This window comes from Leptonychotes weddellii, chromosome 1 (genome assembly GCF_054177405.1).
Source record: "Leptonychotes weddellii isolate Sample4059 chromosome 1, ASM5417740v2, whole genome shotgun sequence".
NCBI lineage: Eukaryota > Metazoa > Chordata > Mammalia > Carnivora > Phocidae > Leptonychotes > Leptonychotes weddellii.
The window spans coordinates 52,329,037-52,353,754 of NC_138369.1; the positions used below are offsets into that span (position 1 = coordinate 52,329,037).

Here is a 24,718-nt window from a genome sequence, read left to right on the forward strand (position 1 = left end):
GAACTATCTGTTCATATCTTTTTGCCTAGTCTTCTTGCAGTTTCTTCTCAAAGTTTAAAAATTCTCATATATTCGAGCTATGTGTGCCTTCTGTAACAAACAGTGCAAATATTTTTGCCAGTTTACTTTTTAACTTTGCTTTTTTTGGCCATCCAAAACTCTTTCAGTTAAAGATGCAAACTTTTCCATTTATTGCTTCTGGATTTTCAGTTATAGGAAAGTTTTCCTTCCTCTCAGATTATAAAGGAGTTCATACATATCTTCTTGTAGTTATTTAGGCTTCATTTTCACAGCTGGGTGTCTAATCCATTCAGATTTTATCCTTGTGCAGTGTGAGAAATGGATTCAACTTTGTTTTCTTCCATATAGTTAACCACATTTGTCTCAACACCATTAAGTCTTCTCCTCCATCAATAAGATGCTTCCGTTATCATATACTAAATTCCTGGATTTCATATTGTTCTTAGTAATGTTATAATATCCAGTAGGGTTATCCCTTCTTCCCCACAGTTCTTTTCTAGGGCTCTTCTGGCTAGTTATTTTTTCCAATACCTTTATACAGGAAAAAACTTGTTTTATTGGGATCTGGTATGCCCTTTATACATATATATATATACACACATATATATGTACATGTAGAATAAATATATATAATATAAATGTAATGTATATAACTATGTATAATATACATATACATAATATACATGTATAATATACATCTATATAAACAGAGACACATCAAAAGTGTTTTCTAAATAATACTCTGAAACCAACTCTAGGCAAACTTTTTTTGAAAATGAGTTTTAGAAGGACAAGGATGTCACAGTAAGGGCTGCGTGAACACAAAACAGCCAATGTGTGGAGGTCAGTGCAGCGCAGAGCAGCCTTCCCTCCCAATGCCAGCAAGTGTTGCTGCGCCCACTGGATCCACAGTCCTACAGTAACTCGTACAGACTGGGCCGTACCAAAAACTCAAGAAAATATACAGCAGCTGGCTTGTTGCAACTATCACAGTAAAATTTATTCTGTAAAATAAAGTTGAAGTACATGTGTATAATTTAGCAAAGATCAAATACTGTAATAGAATTTTTTTAAGAAAACATTTAGCACCCACTGTATTTTTAGGAATTTGCGGATTGTGACTTTCTCTGCTAGCTCAATATTCACAAAATTACATATTCTATAACCCAAGGGAAAATTTAACTTTTAAAATGAATTACGACAATATTTTTCAAATAAAGCAAAATCAGTTGGTAGGAAATTTAGTTCTACTTGACATTTGGGTACAACTTTCTCCTGAATCACTTGGCACACCTGTGGTCAGAAACTCCATTTACTAAGTGAACTAGTAACTTCCCTCCAAGGGCTGAGACCAAATTTCCTTTGCGGAAACCTTCCTGTACAAATGAAAACTGTCATTTACCCAATTAAGAGAGACTGGGAGTGTGTCAAAAATACAAAAATATTACCCAAATTATTTGTACCACTTAAAGGTTTGGAGCTAGCCTTCTAAGATACTAAATAAAAAGTACAGGCTACTTCTGTTAGGTAGAGAGATCTGAACGTGTCTTGGGTCTCATGTTACCTTTTGCAGTAACATAGTTAAGGTGCCAAGTAAGACAAACTGCTGGGAAGCTATCTGTTGTGCTTCAGTATAATTTGCCTTTTCCTTTGTAGGGAAGACAATGTTGAAAATAGAATGTTCATGTTTCTGGCAGTTAATCCACAGTGATACAACCTTACATTTCCTAACTACAGATTTCCTAATTAACCATTTTAAAAGCGCAACAGTCAAAACCATTAAACCTTTATTTGCATATAAACAGTTCTCTGTTTTTATTTACATAACCACCTTTCTCCTAGAGAAGCAATGTTAGCAAAACGTAAGGCAAAGATGCCTTGTTGATGACAATCTTATTCAATTTTTTTGGGGGGGTCTTCTCAGCAGCCAGTTATCACATGGCAATTTTCACAGTTTCAAAGAAGTTTTCTTCATTTTAAAACAGCAAGAAGGTGTTACACTTGATGGTAGTTATTGTCAAATAGTTCAGTCAACCTTATATAGCTTTTATAATATAACTTCAAGTATGTGTATTATTTAATCAACACAAACCTCAAAAACAAAAACCCAACAACCAAGTGCTATCCCATTTCTGGTGCCATGAGACGCAACAGTACCACCTATTGTTCTGTTTTAGTGGTTAAAAATGGAATCCAGTTTTAGCACCCATCTACAGGAGTTAGAGGTTAATGACAATATATGATCAGCTTACGGAAGGTAGCAGTCTTAATATCCCCTCAGAAGGACATCTGTTCCTTATGCTGCATCCTGGCTCATGGAAAAGAATAGTATTAATTGGGGGGAGGGGGGGAGAAAGGACAGATTTTTAGTTAAGGCTTTTCAGTACTTAAATCCCTTCAATACTAATGTCATGTTTCCCTGGAAGTATAGATTTATATCACATATAAAAGATCTCAAGGAATTATGTGGTTGCAGATACATCAGGATAGACCACATTTAAAATGTTGAACATGGTTTAAATAGAGAACAGAGGAAAATCAGAAAAATTAATGCTAGTGATCAACTCCCATCTTTTTAGCCAAAATGCTATCTCATCACTCCATTTCAAAAATGAAGTGAAAGATTCTAAACAAGTGATAACTTTTTACATAAAAACACACAAAACTGTGATTAACTGTATCAGTTATTAGACATGGTAAATACAGGCAAAGAAAATAAAGTGCACCATTACAGTATATAAAATTATAGACCCAGTAACCACCTTTTAAATTGGCAATACAGACTGAAATATAAAAAGTACCTGACATAGCAAAGTTAGATAGAAATGAAAAAAATCTCAGTTGAAAAATTACAATTTTTCAGTACAGCAGAGGGGCAAATAACCTTTTATTAAAGCTATTAGATTTGGAGATTCTTGAATATTTCGATTTTGTGTAGGAGAAAGGAAAGCCATTCTTCTAGAAGGCACTAGCTGGTTTAAATGTGCAAGCAACTTCATAAAGAAAATATGTACGAAGTACAGTCAGGAAGACTGCTGGTTCTTTTGTTGTATTCCTTACTCTGCACGGGAGACTGCGCAGTATTACTGAGGAACTCTATTAGTCAGCAGGCTCTCCCACATCCTCTTCAGTGTGCTCAGTCCACAGTGTCACAGATCTCCTTTACTTTCTGGTTGAAGTCTTCTGGTTGATCTGCATACACATAATGCCCTGCCCCAAGAATGGCCTGGGAAAGGAAAAGGAGTTGGAAGGTCAGTGAACAAAAGCATTTAATAAAACACATAAGCAAAGACATTTAGCAGTGAAAGCAAGAACAGCTATACAGAAATAAAATATAAAAGAACAAGCAACACTGATCTGTAGTAACTTTTATGTATTTCCATCAAATAATCTGAGAATAAAGAGAAAAATCTATTGGACCTTACTAAAATTTTATATGCAAAAAAACATTCTAAACTGACCAATAATGTCAGGGCCAGCAGATCAAATGAACCAAGTGAGAACATGTTGCCTTGTGAGGTGGGAGTTGGTCAGGTGCCACTGGAATATCCCTCTCCCACCTCGGAGATGCCACGGCTCTAAGGACAGGCACGGCCAGTCTGGACATGAAAATGTGTGTGGGTCAAACCCTGTCCCTCATCACAAGTGACATCAGGTCCTGATGGAGGCTGGAGGTCTAGCTCAGATCTGAAAGCACAGGGACTAAGTGAAACCTCACTGAAGGCAAACATAATACAGCAGGTTTCACCTACAACTGAAAACCCAAACTAAGCCACACACTTACTATTGTCTTCACATATGAATGTGGTCGTAAAGACTGGATGCTGTTGCCAGAATTGCCATCTATGCAGGATCGGGCACCATAGATCACCGAAACTGGAATGTCAGGGTGCATTTTACCAATTCGCTGGAGCATTGGCCTTTTTGCCCATCCATAAGGAATAGTCATATTTTTGAATGCTGTCTCGCCACTTAAGGAAAAGGAAAACAACACACATATGACTTCTGGGGATGAGTATGTACTGCACCCCCACCTTCATGAAAAATACTCATATTTAGCTTCTCCCCCATTTAAGAAAAATCTCAGTTTAAACAGAAAATATACTAGAAAGTATAAGAAACAACCCCCACAGAAGATACATACTTTTGTTAGATAAACAAGGATGCTCTAAACTCTAGTGGATTAAAAGTCACCCTCTTCTAAATCAAACATGCAACTCTATCATTATTAAATTCCCTGTGGGGAGAGTTAAAATGTTTTTCACTATAACTTGTTTCAAATGTAGAAGGTAGCTTTTCAACATGTGCATGGCACCAGCTTTTTACCTGGAATAGTAAAAAACCAATACCAAGATAAGAAGAAATGCAGATTGTGTATTTACATGTTTTATTTTCTGCATATAAAGACATTTAATGTTTAAAAAAACCTTTCTGGCTAGGGAGAGACTGTGCCTCCTGAAGCTAATCCATTCTTAGAGACAGCAAAGGATTCAACTGGAAACATGCCTGTCATATGCCAACTAACCAATCCAGAGCCATACCTCTTCTGTACTGCCCACACTGCCCACACATCCAGGAGGCAATGTTCCTCTGCCTTAATCATCCCAGGGCCAGGTACCAGGCAATGACAGACCACCCCTATATCTTAGAGCCCACAGAAATTATTCAACTACCCAATCCTGAACTGTCTGCCGTGCCCCTGCCTTGCCTTTCCTGAAGAACCCAATAAAAGTTCTGGCCTCAACTTTCCCTTCACTGTGTTTTCTGTCACCTGACCACAATCTGGTGCTTCCCTGTAACCGTTCATGGCACTCAGTGACCCCCTCTCTCTAGGACTTGTGAGTATAATAAACTTTGCTTTCTTGAGCCTCTGTGTCTTCTCCTGTGCCCACACCTGACGGATCATGACACAAAAGAACACAGAACACTTTGCAAACTCCCAGGATAGATCCACTGTGCTGTCACTTCTGTTTCCTTGCAGTACTCGGCACAACTCTGAATTGCCTGCTATGAAGAATTCAAGTTCTACCACAAGAAAGACAACAAACTAGCACTACACAGGCACACGTAATCCTGAAATGTAAGTGAAGAACAAAGCATGGAGACCAAGCAGGAAAACAGATGATGTACCTGGAAGGGACCACTAAAAACTGTGGGAACAAGTCAGTGGAGTGTGAAGTCCTAATCCACCAGACCCAATGGCCTAGTGAGTCACAAACCGTCAATCTCTTCAGGACTCCAAACGTTTCCAACCTCCTTCACTCTCGGCAGAGAACCTCTAACCTACTTTATTAAAAAGACTAAGGCTATCGATCCACCCCAATAGCTGCCACAGCCTCGGCACTTTAATAAAGCAGGCGTGTGTGTTCTCTGCCAAAAGTGAGGGAGGCTGGCTCTGTACCTCGTCTCTTGGCCTTGCACCCGAGTCTCCACCTTGGAAAGGCTGAGGTACCGCCTCCAGGTTCTGCAGTATGGCCCATGGCCCACCTACACTGGAGTCATCTGAAGCACTTGTTAAACATGCAGCCCAGGATCACTGAATCAGTCTTAGAAACAGGGCTCAAGAATCCTATCTTTGACAAGCTCCTCCAATAATTCTGGTACACCATGAAGCATGAGAACTGGAGAACTGGTGCCTGACCCTCTCCCTAGCAACTCCAGGGTCTTGTCTTCCAGGCTCCTTCTAGCTCCCCACTATCTTCAGGCTGTTTTCTCCACTGCTGTCTTGTACCTAATGTCAATAAATCATGTATTTTAAAAAATAGGAAACACCTTTGTTTGGCCCTCTTGCTCCCTGTGGCTACCATGCTCACAGGCTCTTCCTCCCTCCTTCCCTCTTTCTTCCCTCTTCTAATCACTGTCAAAATACCTGCAAAACCCCCCTCCCCATCTTCCAGCCCTCACTTACTCTTCACCCACTACACTAGTGTTTGTCATGCTGATCTAGGGTCATTAAAAAGTGCTCAGCAAAAGAGGGGTGCAGTCATCATGTGAACCGGAACCATGCTGACTGGCATCTCCCATGCACTTGGAAGACTTAATACCCTTTGGCATAGCAAAAGTTTCTAAGAAGATACACGGTACAGGAAACCATTTACTTTTGTTTAATCCAGTTGCCCTTTTTTTGTAGAGCATGCATACTCAGTTTGGAAATGCTGTTTTATTTGAAATTCTTCTTTATCTCTCAACTCCAGCTACCTTCTAGAGGTACCCAGGACCAAAACTTCCTCAACTTATCCATAAGCACTTTTGAGGAAGACAGTACATCCTGCTTATTAGTCTCTCATCGGCATCCAGTACAATGTTTTACATACTAGGCACTCCATGAATACATGAGTAAATTAAGAAGTATTAGTCAGTTAACTACTGATAAAAATCTCCTAGACTATTCACGTTTTCAAAGAAGAAAAGTGTAAAACACCAACACAGTAAATTTAGAATCCTAACCCTTACCTTGGAGTCTGCACATTACAGTGGTAGATGTACTCTGTCACGGTGTCATCTTCAAACATTGACGAATACTTTCGTTTGAAATCAGGCCTTAAACGCTGCACTAGACTTAAGCCTACGTAACAGGAAACCAATGTTTTAAATTATAGTTAACTGATAGACTAATAGAGAAAGGTTTTATGTCTGCTTATAGAATATGTGTTATATGCATACAAATCTACATGTATTCAAGTGTATATTTTAGGTGGAAAAGAGCACAGATCCTAGAAGCTGCTCTCCTCAAGTTCCCTAAGAATTAAAATGAGAGGTAAGGAGTATTCCATATTGCCTTACAGAAGTGCTTCAGGAGCCCAAGACATACAAGTTAATTTTCTAAGACTTGTTTTTGTAGGAAAATAAATTCTATTAAACATGGCAGGTGAGTAGAGCAGCTCAAGGTAACTTATTAATTTGTATTTCTCCCATAATTATAACACATTAGTATCTAAATAAAGTAAACTGGAATATACAAGTCTTTCTGTGGAAAAATAAATCCAGGGTTTCTGCTAGGGACATTGCCAATCCTGCCGGCTAAGGCCATCCACTCCTGAGGTGAGAGGTAGGGGTATCCTTTCCCTAGAGGAAAAAGGATGAAGAGTAGAAGCCTCCATCTGGTCACTATTTTCCCTTCTGGGGCCCCAGGGGCTTGCCAGTTTCCCTTTCTGCTATTACTGCCCATTATTCTAGCAAGGTCTTACTTCTTTCCTGGCCCTCCTTCCTGCCTCTGAAGGAATTGTACAGCTCCATGGAGAATTCTTATGATGTGGTTGATATTCTAAATCATGTCCCACCCTGACCACACATAAGCAATAGTGGTAGACAAAGGGCATGGCGTGAGAGGGCTGCTCCTAGGCATCCTCCCTCCCCAACCATTGCCTCCTAGTTTCTTTTCATACTTAACTCTTCCCATAATTGCTCCCTATGTAACTGTAATCAAGCATAATCCATTTATATTTCAGGACTGTACAGACTAAATGAAGTCCTTAAGTAGTCCATCAAAGGAGGACCAGGCACCTAAGAGGAGTGGCTCTACTCAGGAAGGGGGAGGGGTTGGGGGTGGGAAAGAAAGGCTATCTGTCAGAGCACCGAGGAGTGTGGTGTGGTCGCCAACCCAATCCCTGTGCAGTCCCATGGCCCTCCCCATCCCAAATGGAGGCAGTAGGACAAAGAGGGACCAGGCCTGGGCAGAGGGGAGCAGAATTCCACACCCTCCACACCCCCATGCCTCTCTTCTCATCTCACTAACAGAACCTGACTCTTGTCTATCAGTTAGGCAGCAACATGCTCAGGAAAGTGGGCCCCTCACTCCAGCCCCTGGAAACAAATCTGATTGATCAGCAACACAAAAGTATTCTTCTTTGCTAGTGGAAGAACTAGGGGTGGGCAGAGACATAAGGGGAGGCCTGCTGGGGCCTTCCAAGGAAGACTTTCTTCCCTGACAGAGCATTATGGAGAGAAGACCATTTTCCATTCTTTCCTTTCTTCTTGCTCAGGGTGCTGCTTTGTGGGATGGGGCTTCCTGCCATAGCAGCCATCAAACACCATGAAGAAAAAGGTCAAGAGAATCACAGTTGCAGGTCCAAACCCCAACGTCAATGAGCCAGCTACTAGAACAAATGCTAAAACCACAAGCCTGCTTGCTAAGGAAATAATGAAAGGCCCTACGGTTTAAACCACTTAGGTGATTCAGCTACTTGCAGCTAAAAGCACTCCTCACTGATACAAGTTATAAGGAAAGCACAGGTCCAGACCACCATCACTGGTGACAATGAGGGAAGGTCTCGAGACTCCCTTGGCTTTGGAGTGGAGAAAGAGGAGCTGAGAGTCAAATGAAATTAAATCAGAGACTAAACACTGGTACTTCAAAATATGACCAGAAACACAAATCTCTGTGGAAAAGGATGATTTTATCTTCTTAACACTCTGACATTATGGGGCAAGAAGGGCAATCAAGTCAGGCTCTGTGATCTGCCAGCTGGGTATTGTCAACTAGCCAAAGGCTCTCTAATGTCACCAGCAGGTCAACATGCTGCACTTCTTCTCCCCATGCCCTGGGCTGACTAACCCCATGGGCAGCATTTCCCACCTTCTCAGTTTTGCCAATTACCTGTAATATTTACAATATAAAGACTCCTCTTTGAGATGATCCTGGTTTCATTATTTTTAGGCATGGACTGGTACTTTTTGGAGGAGGAAAAAAAATAATTTAGTAATTCAGAGGAGGAGGAGAAAAAGATTCAGTTTGTTTTTTAAGATTCTGGCTAACAATGGCGATCAGTAAGTACTCCTGTACTGCCAGTCTATAAACATTTTGCTTTCCTAGGACACAGATATAAGCACTCACCAAAGGGTCCTGCAATCCTGAGGCCAGCTAAAGGATTAAAGGGAGTCAGTGCTGCTCCCAAGGCTCTGATCCACACTGGGATTGGTCTGTCTTGATCAGCAAGGTCCGGTCGCTCAGGAAAACCCCAAGGCTCCACTAAAATGAGATGATTAACCCTGTTGGAGGAAGAACAGATATAATTTCATTTGGCAAACTCACCCTAGAACTCTAAAGAATTAACACGATTTATAAAGCAAAGGTAGAAAAAAACCACCTTCCAAAACCTTCACATTAAAGAGAAGACTAATGGCTGACCAGTTATATCATGTTCTTATGACATGAAAACTATCAGATTTGGTAGGACTTGAGAGGTATATGGTAGGATTAGAGCTTCCTTTTTCATATATGTAAATGTGGATAATAAAGGGCATGTGGAAGGGCACATAACTGTGTGGCTACTCTTGAGAAATGGTATTCGTTGTTGAGGCTACCCTCTGGCGGATGATACAGATCAATGACCACTCAAAAAAGCTGAGTCTGAATGCTAACAGCAGCTACCCAGCAGCACAAGGCTGACACTGCAGAAATGACTGAAGATTAATATTACACTTATAAAATAGCTTCAGACACCAACAACAGTTATCTCCTATCATTCTAAAAATGTAAGAGGCATTAGCACTTTAGGTGGGTTCAAAAGGACTTTTAAATGAACTTTCCACAAACACAGAGATATGTAATAATGTGGGCGGAAATTTCCCCTAGTTTAGTGAACATGAGCATACAGGTAGGGCTACCCACGATATCATGATATACTGACCTCAGATTCTGTTCCTAACCCTTTCCTAATTTTCTTCTTTACTGACCAAAGAGATAGAAAAATTTCAGCCAAATCTCATATAAAATTGTTTTGTATCACTAATAGTTTTAATTTTTCCATCTTATGAAAACCTCTTCCTGCTGAGGGAAAACCAAAACTATCAGCAATACTTCCATGTGCCTGCATCATGGGTATTATATGTCATAAAGATCCTAAATAAAGCATAAAGTCCTCATGACACAAATGATATTCAACTATAACCAAAACAGCCAACAAATGCCAGGAAAAACTTCCCAAGGATGAACAGACAATGATTCTAACATCCCTTTCCTAAGTCATAACTGAAACCAGAACATGGGCACAGATGGCTATTATTCTCAATATAAAATGTTTTATTATTTTTGCCACCACAGATAAGGATGAGTTAGTAATGAGTCCTTTGCTTTGACTGCATTTTCTCAAACAGAAAGCTTTAGAGCACAGACCCAGTGCATAGAGCTCCAAGGGCCTTTGGAGAATACTCAGCCCAATTTTTCATCTCATAGATGAGAAGGAAGCTGAGATGCACTATGTGACCTGCTCCAAGACATGTAGAAGTACGGCTAAAACCCGTTTCCTGACTCCAGTATATTAACCGATGCCAACAAGTCACTGGGTAGAAGGCTCTCTCCTAAGAACAGACCATAACATAAGATAACATATCAGTAAAAGTAAAGCTTAACTTTTATCAACTCTAGGCCAATCCTAACCCTATACTCTAGATTTCAGAGCATTTATAGAATGTAACTACCAATCTGTGTGGAGATACACATAAGTGAGTTTTCATATACTTAAGAGTGCCTTCACTCTTAAAAGTTTTTTTTTTTCTTTTTAAAGATTTTATTTATTTGAGAGAGAATGAGATAGAGAGAGAGCATGAGAGGGGCGAGGGTCAGAGGGAGAAGCAGACTCCCTGCTGAGCAGGGAGCCCGATGTGGGACTCAATCCCGGGACTCCAGGATCATGACCTGAGCTGAAGGCAGTCGCTTAACCAACTGAGCCACCCAGGCACCCCCACTCTTAAAAGTTTTAGGAGACTATTTTCTAATAGTGTATGGGAAGGGGGATGGAAAGGAGTTTGTTTTATTTTTTAATGGCTGAGACTAACTGATATTGACGTCCCCCTAAATTCCTCTCACTACAGTCCACAGTGAGATGGGAAGGAGGGGGAAAGGACGGCATGCCAGAGGTATGGGTGGAATTAATGAAATAGTCACTTAGTTGAAAGCAGCAGAGATTCCCCTTAGGAAACAACTAGTATTATTCACTATTCACTTAGCTCCTAAAAAGAAAAATGAACTCTTTATCAAAACATACTTTACCCTAAAAGATGATTAAATTTTGCTATGAATTTATTTTGGTATCCTGCCCAGTCTGCTCTCGGCTCTTATCTGCTAACCCAAGAAGGGGGAGGACAAAGGAAAACGTGAGGGAGGTTAAGTCTCATCTATCTCTAGCTAAGTGATTGCTTTGTTTCCACCTTAGTTTTGGCTTGCCTTGTTTAATATGGATCTTCGAAATAGTGTCCCTAGATAAAAATGCCAGTTTAACAAATAATGCAAAGTATATATACTAGAGAAGATGACCTTTTTTTTTTTTAAGGGAGTGAACTGACCCAACAATTGTTCGATCTTGTGTCTTCAGCTTAGCATGGTGCTTAGCACATAGTGGATGTTCAGTAAACATTTGGAGTATTATGTTTTTCCATGTTTCCTTTTGGTCCTTATCTATAATAATATGCAAATTTTATAAATGATATTCATGGGGCGCCTGGGTGGCTCAGTCGGTTAAACGTCTGACTTCAGCTCAGGTCATGATCTCAGGGTCCTGGGATCCAGCCCCATGTCAGGCTCCTCACTCAGTGGGGAGTCTGCTTGTCCCTCTGCCCCTCCACCTGCTCACTCATGCTCTCTCTCAAATTAAAATAAATAAATAAACTATACTCGTAGAATAAGCTAGGAGTTAGTCCAATCTGGATTTTTCTGGTCTCCCAGACGAACACTGTTATTTCTTATAGGAATCTTGCAGGTCACTACCCATCAGTGGGTAGTAAAATCTACTTAGAGAGTCAGAGTCAGTCTGTGGTCTTTTTAATTATATAATTTGGAATAGAAAAATTTGTAACAAGCCTGAGTATCATTCCATGAAACTTTTATTTCAGACACACACATATGTAATTCTTATTGAGGGGTTATAGTCAAAAAAGTTTGAAAACAATTTTTTTTAAAATTTTATTTATTTGTCAGAGAGAGAGAGCGCACAAGCAGGGGGAGGGTAGAGGAAGAAGCAGGCTCCCTGCTGAGCAAGGAGCCCGACATGGAACTCGATCCCAGGACCCGAGCCGAAGGCAGACGCTTAACGACTGAGCCACCCAGGCATTCCTGAAAACAATTTCTTAAAAGCTTTGCAAAATTGTCTAAACTAGAGTTATATATCATCTGCATCACTACATGTAAAAGGCCTCAGAAAATAACTGTTGCTTATTTTTGGTTCTAAGACTCATTTAAAAGATAGACCATGTGGAGCACTTAGGTTGTGGCTATTGAATAATAAATATCTAGTAAATGTTAGCTAGTTATAGTAGCAAAACTAGGAAGACGACTAGAGAAGACTTTTTTCAGGGAGCATGGGAAGACTCACATGGAGCTGAAACCATGTGAGCAATGAGTTATTCTTCAGGAAAGCCTGAGCACAGGTTTATGTTGCACCAGACCAAGTTCCCAAGCTATCTTCTCACCACTCTTCTAGTGAAAAGATTATCTCCTCATCTGATAGATGGTATTTGGTTTTAATGTATATCTAAACTATTATAGTAATCTGGACCCAACCCTCTAATATTCCATAGAGGATAGCCTGATGGGATTGTTAGTTCATATCCAGGAGTAAGGAATGGGTCTAGCCAGACGGCACACTTGAGTCATCCTATCAGACATCTTTGTCAAGAATCAAGAGACTGATTCAAACTACAGGAAAAACAAAGAACTGGCAGAGCAGGAACAAGAGAACAGCCTGTCAGTTTCAAAACATTTAGAGAGGCATACTTCTTCAGGTTAGTCATCAGAGTAGGCCTAGAATTTGAAGATGGTGAACAGATTACAGCCTAAAGGGCAAAGCAGTAGCTAACATCTGCTCCAACAGGCTGGGATAGCTGAGTCTGAATGCTAACAAGGGTATATTATATAAACCTGACTTTCATGAGCTTTAAAGTCAGCCACCAGGCAGAAATAATACAACAAGAACACTCAGACCCAGATCCAAAATGCACAAGGGAATCGACAGGACACACTTACAGAACAAGGAAAGGAACAGGGAAAAGGAACAGGAAGAATTCTAGTCAGTGTATAAGCAAGGCATTCTCAAAATGAAGTTAGCCCCAGGTATTTCCCATTGGCTCCAAGCCTCTGAGGGGAGAATGCAGCAGGCCCAGAGAACAAGAAACTAAAGATCTCCAGCTTGAGGCCAAGTAGAGCAGCATTTCTTCTCAAGAGAGGAGGACAGGAAATGCTCAGCCCAGCTCTGTACGGTCAGGAGACAGAGCCAGGCAAGGTTGCAAGGTCAGATGATCTGAAAGCCATTGAGTGCAGAAGTAAAGACCAGTTTGTAACCTCTTCTAGTGTATCTATTCTCTTTGCTAAACACTTTCTAAGTTAATAAAAGTTTCTATAGTCTCCTTTTCCTTAGTTTTTAACACAGTGTTTATGGTGTCCTAGACAGCAGGGGCCAGAAGGAAAGGAAAATTAACAGCAAAAAGTGAGTGCACAGACTAAAGAAAGGAGATGGCATGTTTGGCTATTACTGCTGGCTTACTCTACTGTCTCTCCATGCCCACCTTTAGGGCATCAGACATGGCCTAATGAAGAAGGCTTGGCAGAATGGCAGCCCACGACACCTCACACCACAAGTGGCCCTACTGCTTGTGACACAGCACATTAATTTACAAGTGAAACTATGATGGCATCTCTAATTATTACACATCATGGTAAGAGAACTGAGATGAACGAAGGTCATTTTGGGGGATGGAACATGGGAATTGGGCTGGGACCCAACTACAAACCAGTTCCTAACTTCTCTGCTCACCAGCCACATGGCCTTTCCTGAATGGCCCAGGTGTCCACCTAGCAATTTCTGTCCCCACTGCATAGAATGCTCTCCTGCTACTCCTCTTTGAGACTCAACCTCAGCTTACATTGCACTTCTTTAGGGCACCACACTGGGCCAGGTTCTCATCAAGAGTTCTCACAGACCTGTCCACTACCCTTCACAACCCTCAGCAGCTTCCTGCTCCTGTGGTTGTGTCTCTTCCCCAGCACATCCTAAGCCTTCTAAACACATACAGTCACTCGACATTCTTTAAACAGAACCAACCTGCTGGAATATAATGTTCTAGTGTTTCAGTCATCACAAATATTTCAATGGAGGAATCATCCAGGTGCTTTTACATAAAGCATCACAATTGCTGAATGCTCAGTTTCCAATCAGTATCAAGAATCGGGAAAATATGTGACCATTGCCACAAGTTAGGCCATAAAACAACTTCTATGGACAGAGGCACTCTGCTGCTCATAGAGATGAAGCACCCAAGCTGCCCTAGTGTACGAAAAATTAGAAAAAAAATGTATTGGGTTTTATCCATTCTCTAGCCAAGAATGCTTCCTAAACAAGTACATTAAACTAGTAAACTAGGCACCTTCATTCTTCTCCTCAAACTGTCCTATAAAAACAAACACGGAGAAGGGGCGCCTGGGTGGCTTAGTCGGTTAAGCCTCCGACTCTTGACTTTGGCTCAGGTCATGATCTCAGGGTCGTGAGATCAACCCTGGTATCAGGCTCCACACTCAGTAGGGAGTATACTTGAGATTCTCTCTCCCTCTTCCTTTGCCCCTCCCCTCATTCCCATGCACTCTCGTACTTTCTCTCTCTCTCTCAAATAAATAAATCTTAAAAAAATAAAAACAAATCTTAAAAAAAATAAATAAGGAATAAAAGAATGGGGCTGCTCATAAAAGATGAGGGTGGAAATAGCTTTGGACTAAGACAAGCAAAATGTTGTCTTTGTGTTTTTTTCCTGCATGCATAGAAACAGAAATTAAGGAGAATTAAAGAATTAAGAGGAAATTGGATTACTTCAGAAAAAAAAAAAAAGGAAAGATTATATTTGTTATACCTGAGGAGGCAAAGAAAAAAGTAACTGTCTCAAAGTCCATTAGGAGAAAAAAAGAGAGACAAGGCACAGTGAGTGAAGGAATTAAATGAATCTCATTTGAGCTCTATTAGACCATTTCTTCCCTCTTCTTATCCCTCTCCCTGCAAAATCTTTCGGAAAAGCAAAGATTTATTTTAATCTCATGACAGCACAATAAAAATGGTCCCAGTGGGGAAGGCTATGCACATGTAGAGGCAGGAATTATATGGGAAATGTCTGTACCTCCCTCTCAATTTTGTTGTAAACCTAAAACTGCTCTTAAAAAAAAAAATGTTTTTTAAAAAGCTGGATCAAGCGAGCTAGGTAAGAGACATTTAGAGTACGTAACTCCATCCTCAGTTAATACTGTTAAAAGATAAACTAGGCATACTGAAAATTTTAAGAGTTTATTTGAGCAAAAATCAATTTGAATGTAGCAGTGTCAAACCTGAGTGGTTAGGTGTGCTCCACCAAGAGGAGCTGAGTAAAGACTTATCTAGAAAAGGTGTGGAAGCAATCATCTGATTGGCTTAAAGCCCAGTAGGCTATTTGTGACTGGTTGTTCTTAGGTTTTAATTTCATAACCTTGAGGTACTTATAGGCTTAGATTTTGGTTTGCTTAGGTAGGCCACCAGAGCATTAGAGCCACCTCAGTCTGATGGGCTTCCCTGTTTCATTCATTTATCACTGGGCACCCACTATGTGCCAACCACAGTGGTCTGACTGAATTTCATTCAGGATTTGGGTAACTAAAAATCCAGAGAACCTCACTATTTTGAAATGAACTTGTGTTTAATAATGTAAGTTATGCAGTGAAGAATACAGGCTTCAATATCCAACAGGGTCTATAGAGTTCTACTCAAAAATCAGCCAATTTAAACATGCTAATTATTTCAAGCATTCTCAAATTCATCTATTTACTAATACTTAGTGATTCTTGGTCCTGACATACAACTTTAGTTTTATTTCTAGCACTAGGCACAAGCATTCAAAAACCATTTTCTAAAATGTAGTCAGTTCAATGCAGGGATCACTGGATTTGTTTTAGATACTTGTTCTGCCCACCATGTCATTTAAACTATGTTGCTATTCTCTTTCATAAGATGGTTTTAAAGTGTTCATTCTCTTCTGAATCACTGATTTCTTCAGAGCACTTCATAACTGCAAATGAAAACCTCACCAACTGACTTAAATAACAGATAGCCACGGAGGGTCAGGATTCTAAGACTTAGGGATTTCATGGCCAGAGTTTACCCCACATAGTCCCGTATCACATTGCCAAGGAATAAATACCACAAGATGATAGACATAATAAACTCCTGATAAGAAACAAAAGAAGCCAAATCCCCCTCCAAAAGCCCTGTTGTCTTATGCCAGAAAAGTATCCATTTTCTTCTCTTATTTTCCATTGAGAGTAGAACACAATAAAAGACAGTAAACCTTAAAAGCCAACTAGAAAAAGAAAATCTGGATTTCTTTTGAAAGAAGGGTCTGCCATTTGACAAGATTACACCATCTACCATACACAGGACTACAAACTCTCCAGAAAAACCAAGTGTTAATGCTGAAGTTGAGATAAAGAACCTCTACAGAAAAAGTCCGCTGTTCAAGGGCAAGAAAACCTCAGGTACATGGGCCTGCTGCCCTACACTTCAAATTCTGTGTTAACAGCACACCTGGAGTTATGCAATGGGGCAGCTTCACAGGTACATGCATGCAGCCTGAAGACAACAATCATCCCAGGTCTCATTCACAGACCTCAATATCAAAGTTGGTTGCAGTTGTGGATTTAAAAATTAGTCCAATGGAAAAATACACTGGCAACATAAAACGTTGATTTTTTTCTTTCTTTCCAAATGCTAAGCCAAAAAAAAAAAAAGGGAGAGAGAGCGAGCTTTTCTTCTATTTTATTAGCACTCAAATGTGACCTCTGCTCAGAGCTGAAACAAATAATAGGATATAGTATGAGAAAATAATGTAAAGATAGGAGGAGATGTTACAAGATTCTGAAGCAAAATTCCGAAGTCATTAATTCAATTACTCTGAAAAATAATTCTGTAACCATAAAGGTAGGGCACAGTATAGTAAAAACCCTGTCAGATACACTTCGCAGATATATTTTCTGTACTTTACAAGTGAGAAAACGAAAGCTTCAAGGTTGAAGGATTTGCTCTAAGCCAAAAGATAGCACTGGCACCCAGGGCTTCTAATTTCTCACCTTTGGGTTCGTCTTATGGCTTATTATAACCTGGAAAAGTGAGGCAAAGACTGCTCCATCCACAGGTCTAATGATAACAATAATGATAAACAATACCACCAAACAGTTTTTACTTGTGGTTTAAATTGTAGACATTCTAAGCTTGGCAAATAGAAAGTCCTTTCTCAAGCCTTCTACCAGTGTGTAGCATGTGTAACAGGAAAACCCTGACATCATTATTTCAGCTACTAAATCGGCCATTGGTTGTGGTTATTTGGTCTCCTTTCAGAGAATCTGCCCTTAAGGCTCAGACACCAACAACCACCAAGGACAGGAACTAGAGACTAGCACTTGGGTGCCTCTCCTGTCAGTATCACTTACTTTGATGGGTACTTCAGTGAGTAAGCAGCAGCCAAGAACCCACCCAAGTTGTGTCCAAGCAAGATCACTTTGTCCAATCCGAGGGCACATCTCCACTCTTCAATGGATTCCACAAACTGATTCTCCACTTCTTCCGCATCACTGTCAAATCTGGGCCTACTACTTCGTCCAAAGCCCAATAGGTCAAAAGCATAGACGGGTCTATCGGTGCAAAGATCTCCAAAATTCAGTGCCCAGAGTCCAAGACCGCCTCCAAAACCATGGAGGAGGACAAGTGGAGTCTTATTTGAAATATTATGAGAGAACTTCAGTGTCCATATTTTATTTCCATTAGATATACAAACAGGTTCTTTTTTGTATGTGCAGGGGACACCTAATGAAAACATAAAAAAGAAATTCTGCTTAGCTTCACTACTCCTGAGAAGGGGAGTATTCTCCGAGCAATCAGAAATTAATAATCTAGAAACAATCTGGTATCCATTCATATGATTTTAGCCTTTATTAGGTCATTCCTAAAAAAAGCATACATCTTATTGAAGCAAGTAATTCTCAATTACCATATATTACATCTAAGTGGGAAGTTTTTTTTTTAAATTTTATTATGTCAATCACCATACATTACATCATTAGTTTTTGATGTAGTGTTCCATTGTTTGCGTATAACACTCAGGGCTCCATTCAGTACATGCCCTCTTTAATACCCATCACCAGGCTAACCCATCCCCCTCCCCTTTAGAACCCTCAGTTTGTTTCTCAGAGTCCATAGTCTCTCATGGTTCATCTTCCCCTCCGATTCCGCCCCCTTTATTTTTCCCTTCTTACTATCTTTTTTTTTTTTTTAACATATATTGTATTATTTGTTTCAGAGGTACAGCTCTGTGATTCAACAGTCTTACACAATTCACAATGCTCACCATAGCACATACCCTCCCCAATGTCTATCACCCAGCCACCCAATCCCTTCCACCCCCCCACCACTCCAGCAACCCTCAGTTTGTTTCCTAAGTGAGAAGTTCTATCTCAGATAAGTCTCAAGTACCTGTGGCCAAGGTCTTTTGGCAAGTCATGTTAGCTCTTTGGACTTTTCCTATCTATCAAATGAGGGTCTTACACTCTTAGACCTGGAGAGGAACTTAGTGCTCACTGGACCCATTATTTGAAGGTCTCTAACTTTGCAGACAATAACAAAAGAATACCTTGCATTTGTCTAACATTTGAAGATTAATCATTGAAGACTGAAGTCAAACTCAAAAGAAACATTTTTCCCTAAAAAGTAACCACGAGTTTAGGGAAGGACTAGCAGTATCTGCACTAAACACGTAACTGAAATCTTGAGTCACTTCAAAGTTTAGTAGAAAAGAGGTGACAGGGTATGGCAGGAAGTCCTGGCATGAGGTGCCAGGTAGTGTGGGTTCAAGTCCAACAATCTCCCTGGAAAATACAAATAATCACAATTTTGTAGATAAAAACTTTTACTTGCCTTCAGTGCTGTGGGACTCAATACTTTAAATCTCCCCCAAGTTGACTAAGATGAAACCAATTTGAAATTCCTTTACATTAAATTATCAACTGAATATAGACACTTTATATATACCACTTAATTATTTGTACATATTCATCTGCAGAAGACAAATACTTGAGAACTGGGAGTTTCTGCCCTTTAACCAAGAAATAATCTCAGGTTTTGTACCACATAGTAGCAGCAAAGAGGAAACCCAGCATTCATTCAGAATATTAACAGAGCCCAAGCCTCCAAATGGGGGGAAATGCTATACCAGTTTAGAAAAGATGATCCAGCATTAGAACCAAACCAAACCATATAAGCATTTTGAACACAGATGTCTGCATATTTCCATAGAAACCATCTGTAACCTCTATTAGATAGCTCACCCCACTGTATTACAAGTCACTTGCTTTCACATCTGACACTGAACCAAGGGCCAATTCTCATTCCTATTTGCATCCCTAGAATCTAGTAGTAAGGAATCAGTATGTTTGGTAAATGCATAAATTGAGCACCCTTTTGTATCTCCTGACAAGATTTTTTTTTTTTTAATTTTAGTAAACCACAACGTCAACTTTTCTGCTTTGTAGAGAACAAGATTATCCAAGTATACAGACTAAGTAGAAATTTATTTTCATGCCAAAAATGCATGTAAGATGGCTAACTGTCCCCTCCTATGGATATATTCAGTTACAGTCACTTACTCCTGAATCATTCAAATGCACAAACAAGAAAATTCATTTGTGGTAGAGAGAATGAAAAGCAGGCATGGGCAAACATCTGCACATACATCCATTATAATCATGTATGTGAACTGCTCCTCTGAATCCACCCGTAATTGTATCAGCAGACCAAAATTACACAATAAGCACCATTGCTTAAAAGTATACCCAAAGATACCAGGACTGCCCTGACAGTACAAGTTTGGGTAAATTTCAGTGCTCATAAGAAATTTTTAAAAAAGGTTTCCACACCACTAAAATGCAGAATTAAAGAATCCTAAGAAACTAGAACCAGAGGGAACTCTAAGGATCATCCTACCCCTTCATTTTACAGATAACAAATGCGAAACTGAGAAAGTGACTTACCCAAGATCCTGACATCACCTAATTGCAGATCTGGGCCTGGACCAGGTCACCTTGTTCTAGTTCAGTATGTGCTCCACTCCACAAGGCTACCTATTCTGGAACACCTAGAGTCTATTACCAGATTGTAGTCAGGGGCCTTTGGGGAGTCCCTGAGACCCTTTCAGGAGATCTATGAGGTCAAAACTATTTTCATAACAAAACTAAGACATCTTTTCACTCTCATTTTTTGATTGGTATGCAGCAGAGTTTTCCGGAGATCACTAGATATGATTACCAACAGCCTGATGCAGAAGCAGATATGAGAATCCAGCTGTCTTATATTAAGCCAGACATTAAAGAGATTTGCAAACAATGCTACTTTTCTCACTACATTTCTGTTTGGTAAGTAGTTATTATTTTTAGAAAACGTGTTATTTATTTTAACCTATAATGGGTTCCTATTATTTTTAAATGAATAAATTAACATACTTTAAACAATTCAGTTTTAATTTCTAATTGGTAAATACTGATGGCTATAACTGATAAACAAAGCTCCTTAAGGTCCTTACTGATTTAAAAGTATAAAAGGGACCCAAGACCAAAAGTTTGAGAACCCCTGCCTCCCAACATTTCTGTACTTGTTGATGACATGGAAAAGGGAAAAAGCACTTTTGCCAACAAACTAACACACCACAGATTCTTATCTCCAGTTTCTGGGCAATGTGATTTTAGCAAACAGCTCAGGCAACTTACAAAAAGAAAACCTTACATTTTAAAATTTTCTCTTCAGCTTCTTTAAGGTGTGATGTAGATGTAGGGCACCAAGTGGGAAGCCAACCAGTTAGCCATCCCGACCTAGAGCATCAAAAAGAAAATATAAAGACATAAGTTAATGCTCATCTCAACTCCCAACTATTACATTAGAAGAAAAGCAGAATAGGAAATTTACTGTCTTTATGATGGTGAAGCTATCTACATCTGGAAGAATCCACCTAATACATACAAAGCATTGTGGTAAAGTACTGGGGAACAGACATTCAACTTCAGCCTGTGAACCTACAAGTAGGTATCAAAATCCATATTTATAGATAGTCAGACTCCAAGTAATCAAGAAGAAATTAAAAATAGGCAGAACAAGAAATATGAAGCATGGAGTGTGTTCCAAGATAAAATATTTAAACATTCAATAAATGGTAGTTGACATTATACTGATGACAACAAAACAATTCACTAAAATTATGCGACATTAATTAGTAATTCCTAAAATGAGAGTTTTAACTAAGGTTAAATAGAAATTAGACAAAGAATTGTCATTTTTCATCACTCCTTACCTCAAAGGTAAGGCTACTTCTACCTTCAATAGGAAACTCAGCCCTGTTCCAACCTTTTACTTGACACTCTAGTATCATTTTTGTCATTTCTTATTCTCTGTTTTCTAGCCATACAATATTCCCTATTCTCTTGCTTCCTGACCCTGAATATCCTTGGAATATGCATCTCCCCTTCTTTTCATGATCCATTATACCTCTCACCAACCTCAGATTAGATTTCATTCCCCCTTCACCCACACACTCAAACCAGATTACATCAGGGTAGCGGGATAGCATCCAATTCTCAAGCTCTATTCTTTTCCTTCTCAAGTTGTGTTACAACATCCTTATTTACTCACCAATATCCTCACCCAATTGTATGATCTTTAAAGGTAAGGACTCTGTGTTCACCGATGCATATTATTATACACTGATGTTATAAACGAAGTTTTTGCTTCATCTGAAATGTACTGGCTACAATGAATTACAAGTGGATCACTTGAGTGATAAGAGAATTTTCTGGGATGATAGTGACATTCTCTATCTTTATAGGTGATTGACTGGATTACACAGATGTATGCATATGTCAAAATTCAGCAAATGAACACTTAAAATTTAAGCATTTCATCATAATGCATTTTTTTGCTAAAAAGAAAAAAGTAAATCAGGCTGGATTTGATAACTGGTTGGATAGAAAGAAGGTGTAATAGAGGATTCCTAGGTTTCTGAGTCAGGTACCACTAATAACCACAGAGAACACATGAATAAGAATAGGTGTGAGAAATGTGCTAAGTTTGGATGGGTGGCTCTAACATCCATTCTAAGCTTTGTAGGCTCATTCTACATTTGCCTGCCCTATAGAATTTCTCTGGCATTATGTAGAACAGCTGCTCAATAAATGTTCTGCAGAATGATTAAGTCACTCACAATAGAGGGTATTCTCAATCCAAGTTATTCCCATTTTGTAGATGTGAAAAGTAAGGTTCAGAAATGTTAAGCACCAGGTCCAAGAGTATTAAGGTAGTAAGGAAATGATACAAGTAGAGATTTAAATTCAAATCCGAGTGACTTCAAAGGCCTTTTTCCTCGGTGACTACCTTCCTTAAAATGTGTGAGGAGCAGTCATGACCTACAGGATAAAGCCACAGGACAAAGTCATATTCCTTTGGCCTGCACGGAAAAGAAGATACATAATAGCCTGCATTATAACCAGGCTCCACTCCAGATGTTCTCTGTGCTAGTTTCAAACCTTCTACATTAACAGGGTAGGAGGATAGGACCCATAAGCATCCCCCATAAATGTTTCATCTAACTTATTATCAAGGTAAAAACATAACAGAAAACATTATTATTAGTCTATTTGTAAATATATAAAGCTATTTATAAATTATCAAGGAAAAACAATTCAAGGTTTTAGCAATGAGTTTTTTAATCCTTCAACAATTTATCAATTGTTGAAAAAAAAACAGTTAACAAGCAGTTAAAAGAATCTCATGATCTTTGGAGTTTAAAATTTAAAAAGTAAGCCATTATTAAGCTGAAGCTCTTTTGTTCTTGACCAGGAATGGTCATCAAAGTCTATGTTAGGCCACAAAAATATGAGCTAGTACCAAGAGGAAGTTACTTACAACTCAATCTCATCAGTTTTCTTAAATAGCCCTCAAATCATAGCACAATTTTTTGCCAGAGAGAATCAGAGGTCAGTACAAAAAAAAAAAAAATTAAAGTGAAATGAACTATAGTCTACTACTGCTCCAACTGACATTATGTTAGGGCAAAGAAAACACAAATGCAATCTTCGTTTCAGTCTTTAAAAAAAATTTACATTCTCTGAATACCTACTAAGTACAGGTCCTCAAGTTTAAAATGTTATATAACAGCCTGCAATAGGAATTATGCCTACCCCTCACCACAAAACCAATTTTCAAAGGATAGGATGTCTTGTCCACTCATTTTGCCTCCTAGTGATGGGCTTAGCTCAAAGAGAAAAGGCAAAACAATGTTTTTATGTTTGCAAGTCTAGTGCATTACACCAAAAATCAGGGCTCTTCACCCACAAGAGCCACTAACCCTCTTCAGGTTTTCACAGCAACCTTTTCATCAAAGCAGATAATTGTTTTTAAGTGGAGTTTTTCTGAAGTATATTTAAACTGAAAAATCTGTATTTAACAAAGCATAGTAAAATATTTTATTTTCACTCAATGGAATTGTAAAGATACCGCTCTTCTCCTAAGCCTTGATAATATTTCTGTCCAATCAGCTTTGCCTAAACCAGATGATAAAATGTTTTAGAGAGACCATCTTCTCCTTCTTTCTTAGAAATACTCTACACAATTGAGTTTCACACACATAAGTGGCTCAAAGGAACATTTCTAAAGAGTGGAAGGAAAGCTGGGGTCTATCTTTTCTGTCCTTTACTTAATCACACTTTGTTCTCGAGTTCCCACAGTTGAGCTTGCAACATCTATTGCTTCAACCCTCCAAAACACCCATTCAGCCTCACCTGTCTTCGGGGTAAATTAAACTCACCTTCAAAGAGACCCTCTGCCCCTTCCACAAAATTTCCCATGTCCTCAAGTGTTCTACATTCTAGTCTTAGTGTGTGGAAGACTGAAACTAAGGACCCAAGACTGAAGCTTCTCAGATATAGTGGCCCAGCTATAAAACAGTAAATAAGAAAACAAAACAAAACAGTAAACAAGATACGGGGCTTCCTCCTCATAGCTTTGGAACATAAACAGAAAAGCAAAATTCAACTTCCCTGTTTTATTTAAGCAGATAATCAATAAACACCATCATCCACTGCTGAGGCCCTAACTTGGAAAGCAACCCAAAGGTCAGTCGCAATATTAAGAAAAAAACATTGGCCATAGGGACTACACCTATTTAAGACAACAGGAAGACTTACCAAAAAGTGCACCAAAGGGTTTTCTACACAGCCACATCAGCTGAGCACTGACCTCTCAGCAAGGCTGAGGAGCTAATAAGCCCTAAAGCATCCAATCAAAAAACCCAGTAAAAGGAATCTTGCTTTATAACTCTGTAATAAATATAGAGAAAGAATCTTTTTAGTGAGCAGACTTCCCAAGTTAAAAAAAAAAAAAAACTTTGAAAGATTACACCCAAGGTGGCATTCTAAGGAAAGACAAAAAAGATGTGTTTAACATATTAATAGAGTTTATTAACTTAAGAATCTGATTTTAAGCATCCTGAGTTTGAGAGATAAAACACTGATTTTTAATGCAAGTTGGTACAGCCACTTTGGAAAACAGTGTGGAGGTGCCTCAAAAATTTAAAAATAGAGCTACCCTATGACCCAGCAATTGCACCTCTGGGTATTTACCCCAAAGACACAGATGTAGTGAAAAGAAGGGCCATATGCACCCCA

The 24,718-nt window shown here is 39.2% G+C and overlaps 1 protein-coding gene across 1 annotated transcript in view; it reads right to left on the bottom strand.

Annotated features, from left to right (window-relative positions):
- Positions 1 to 996: 996 nt before the first annotated feature.
- Positions 997 to 24,718, bottom strand: part of ABHD5 (abhydrolase domain containing 5, lysophosphatidic acid acyltransferase) — a 30,640-nt gene continuing 6,918 nt past the window's right edge. The window contains exons 2-7 of the mRNA XM_006740597.3: positions 20,790 to 20,875; positions 17,450 to 17,822; positions 8,855 to 9,009; positions 6,475 to 6,586; positions 3,806 to 3,992; positions 997 to 3,247 (exon numbers count right to left, since the gene is read on the bottom strand). Of these exons, the coding sequence (XP_006740660.1) occupies positions 3,158 to 3,247; positions 3,806 to 3,992; positions 6,475 to 6,586; positions 8,855 to 9,009; positions 17,450 to 17,822; positions 20,790 to 20,875 (1,003 nt within the window). The 3' untranslated portion in view covers positions 997 to 3,157. The remainder of the gene's footprint in view (positions 3,248 to 3,805; positions 3,993 to 6,474; positions 6,587 to 8,854; positions 9,010 to 17,449; positions 17,823 to 20,789; positions 20,876 to 24,718) is intronic.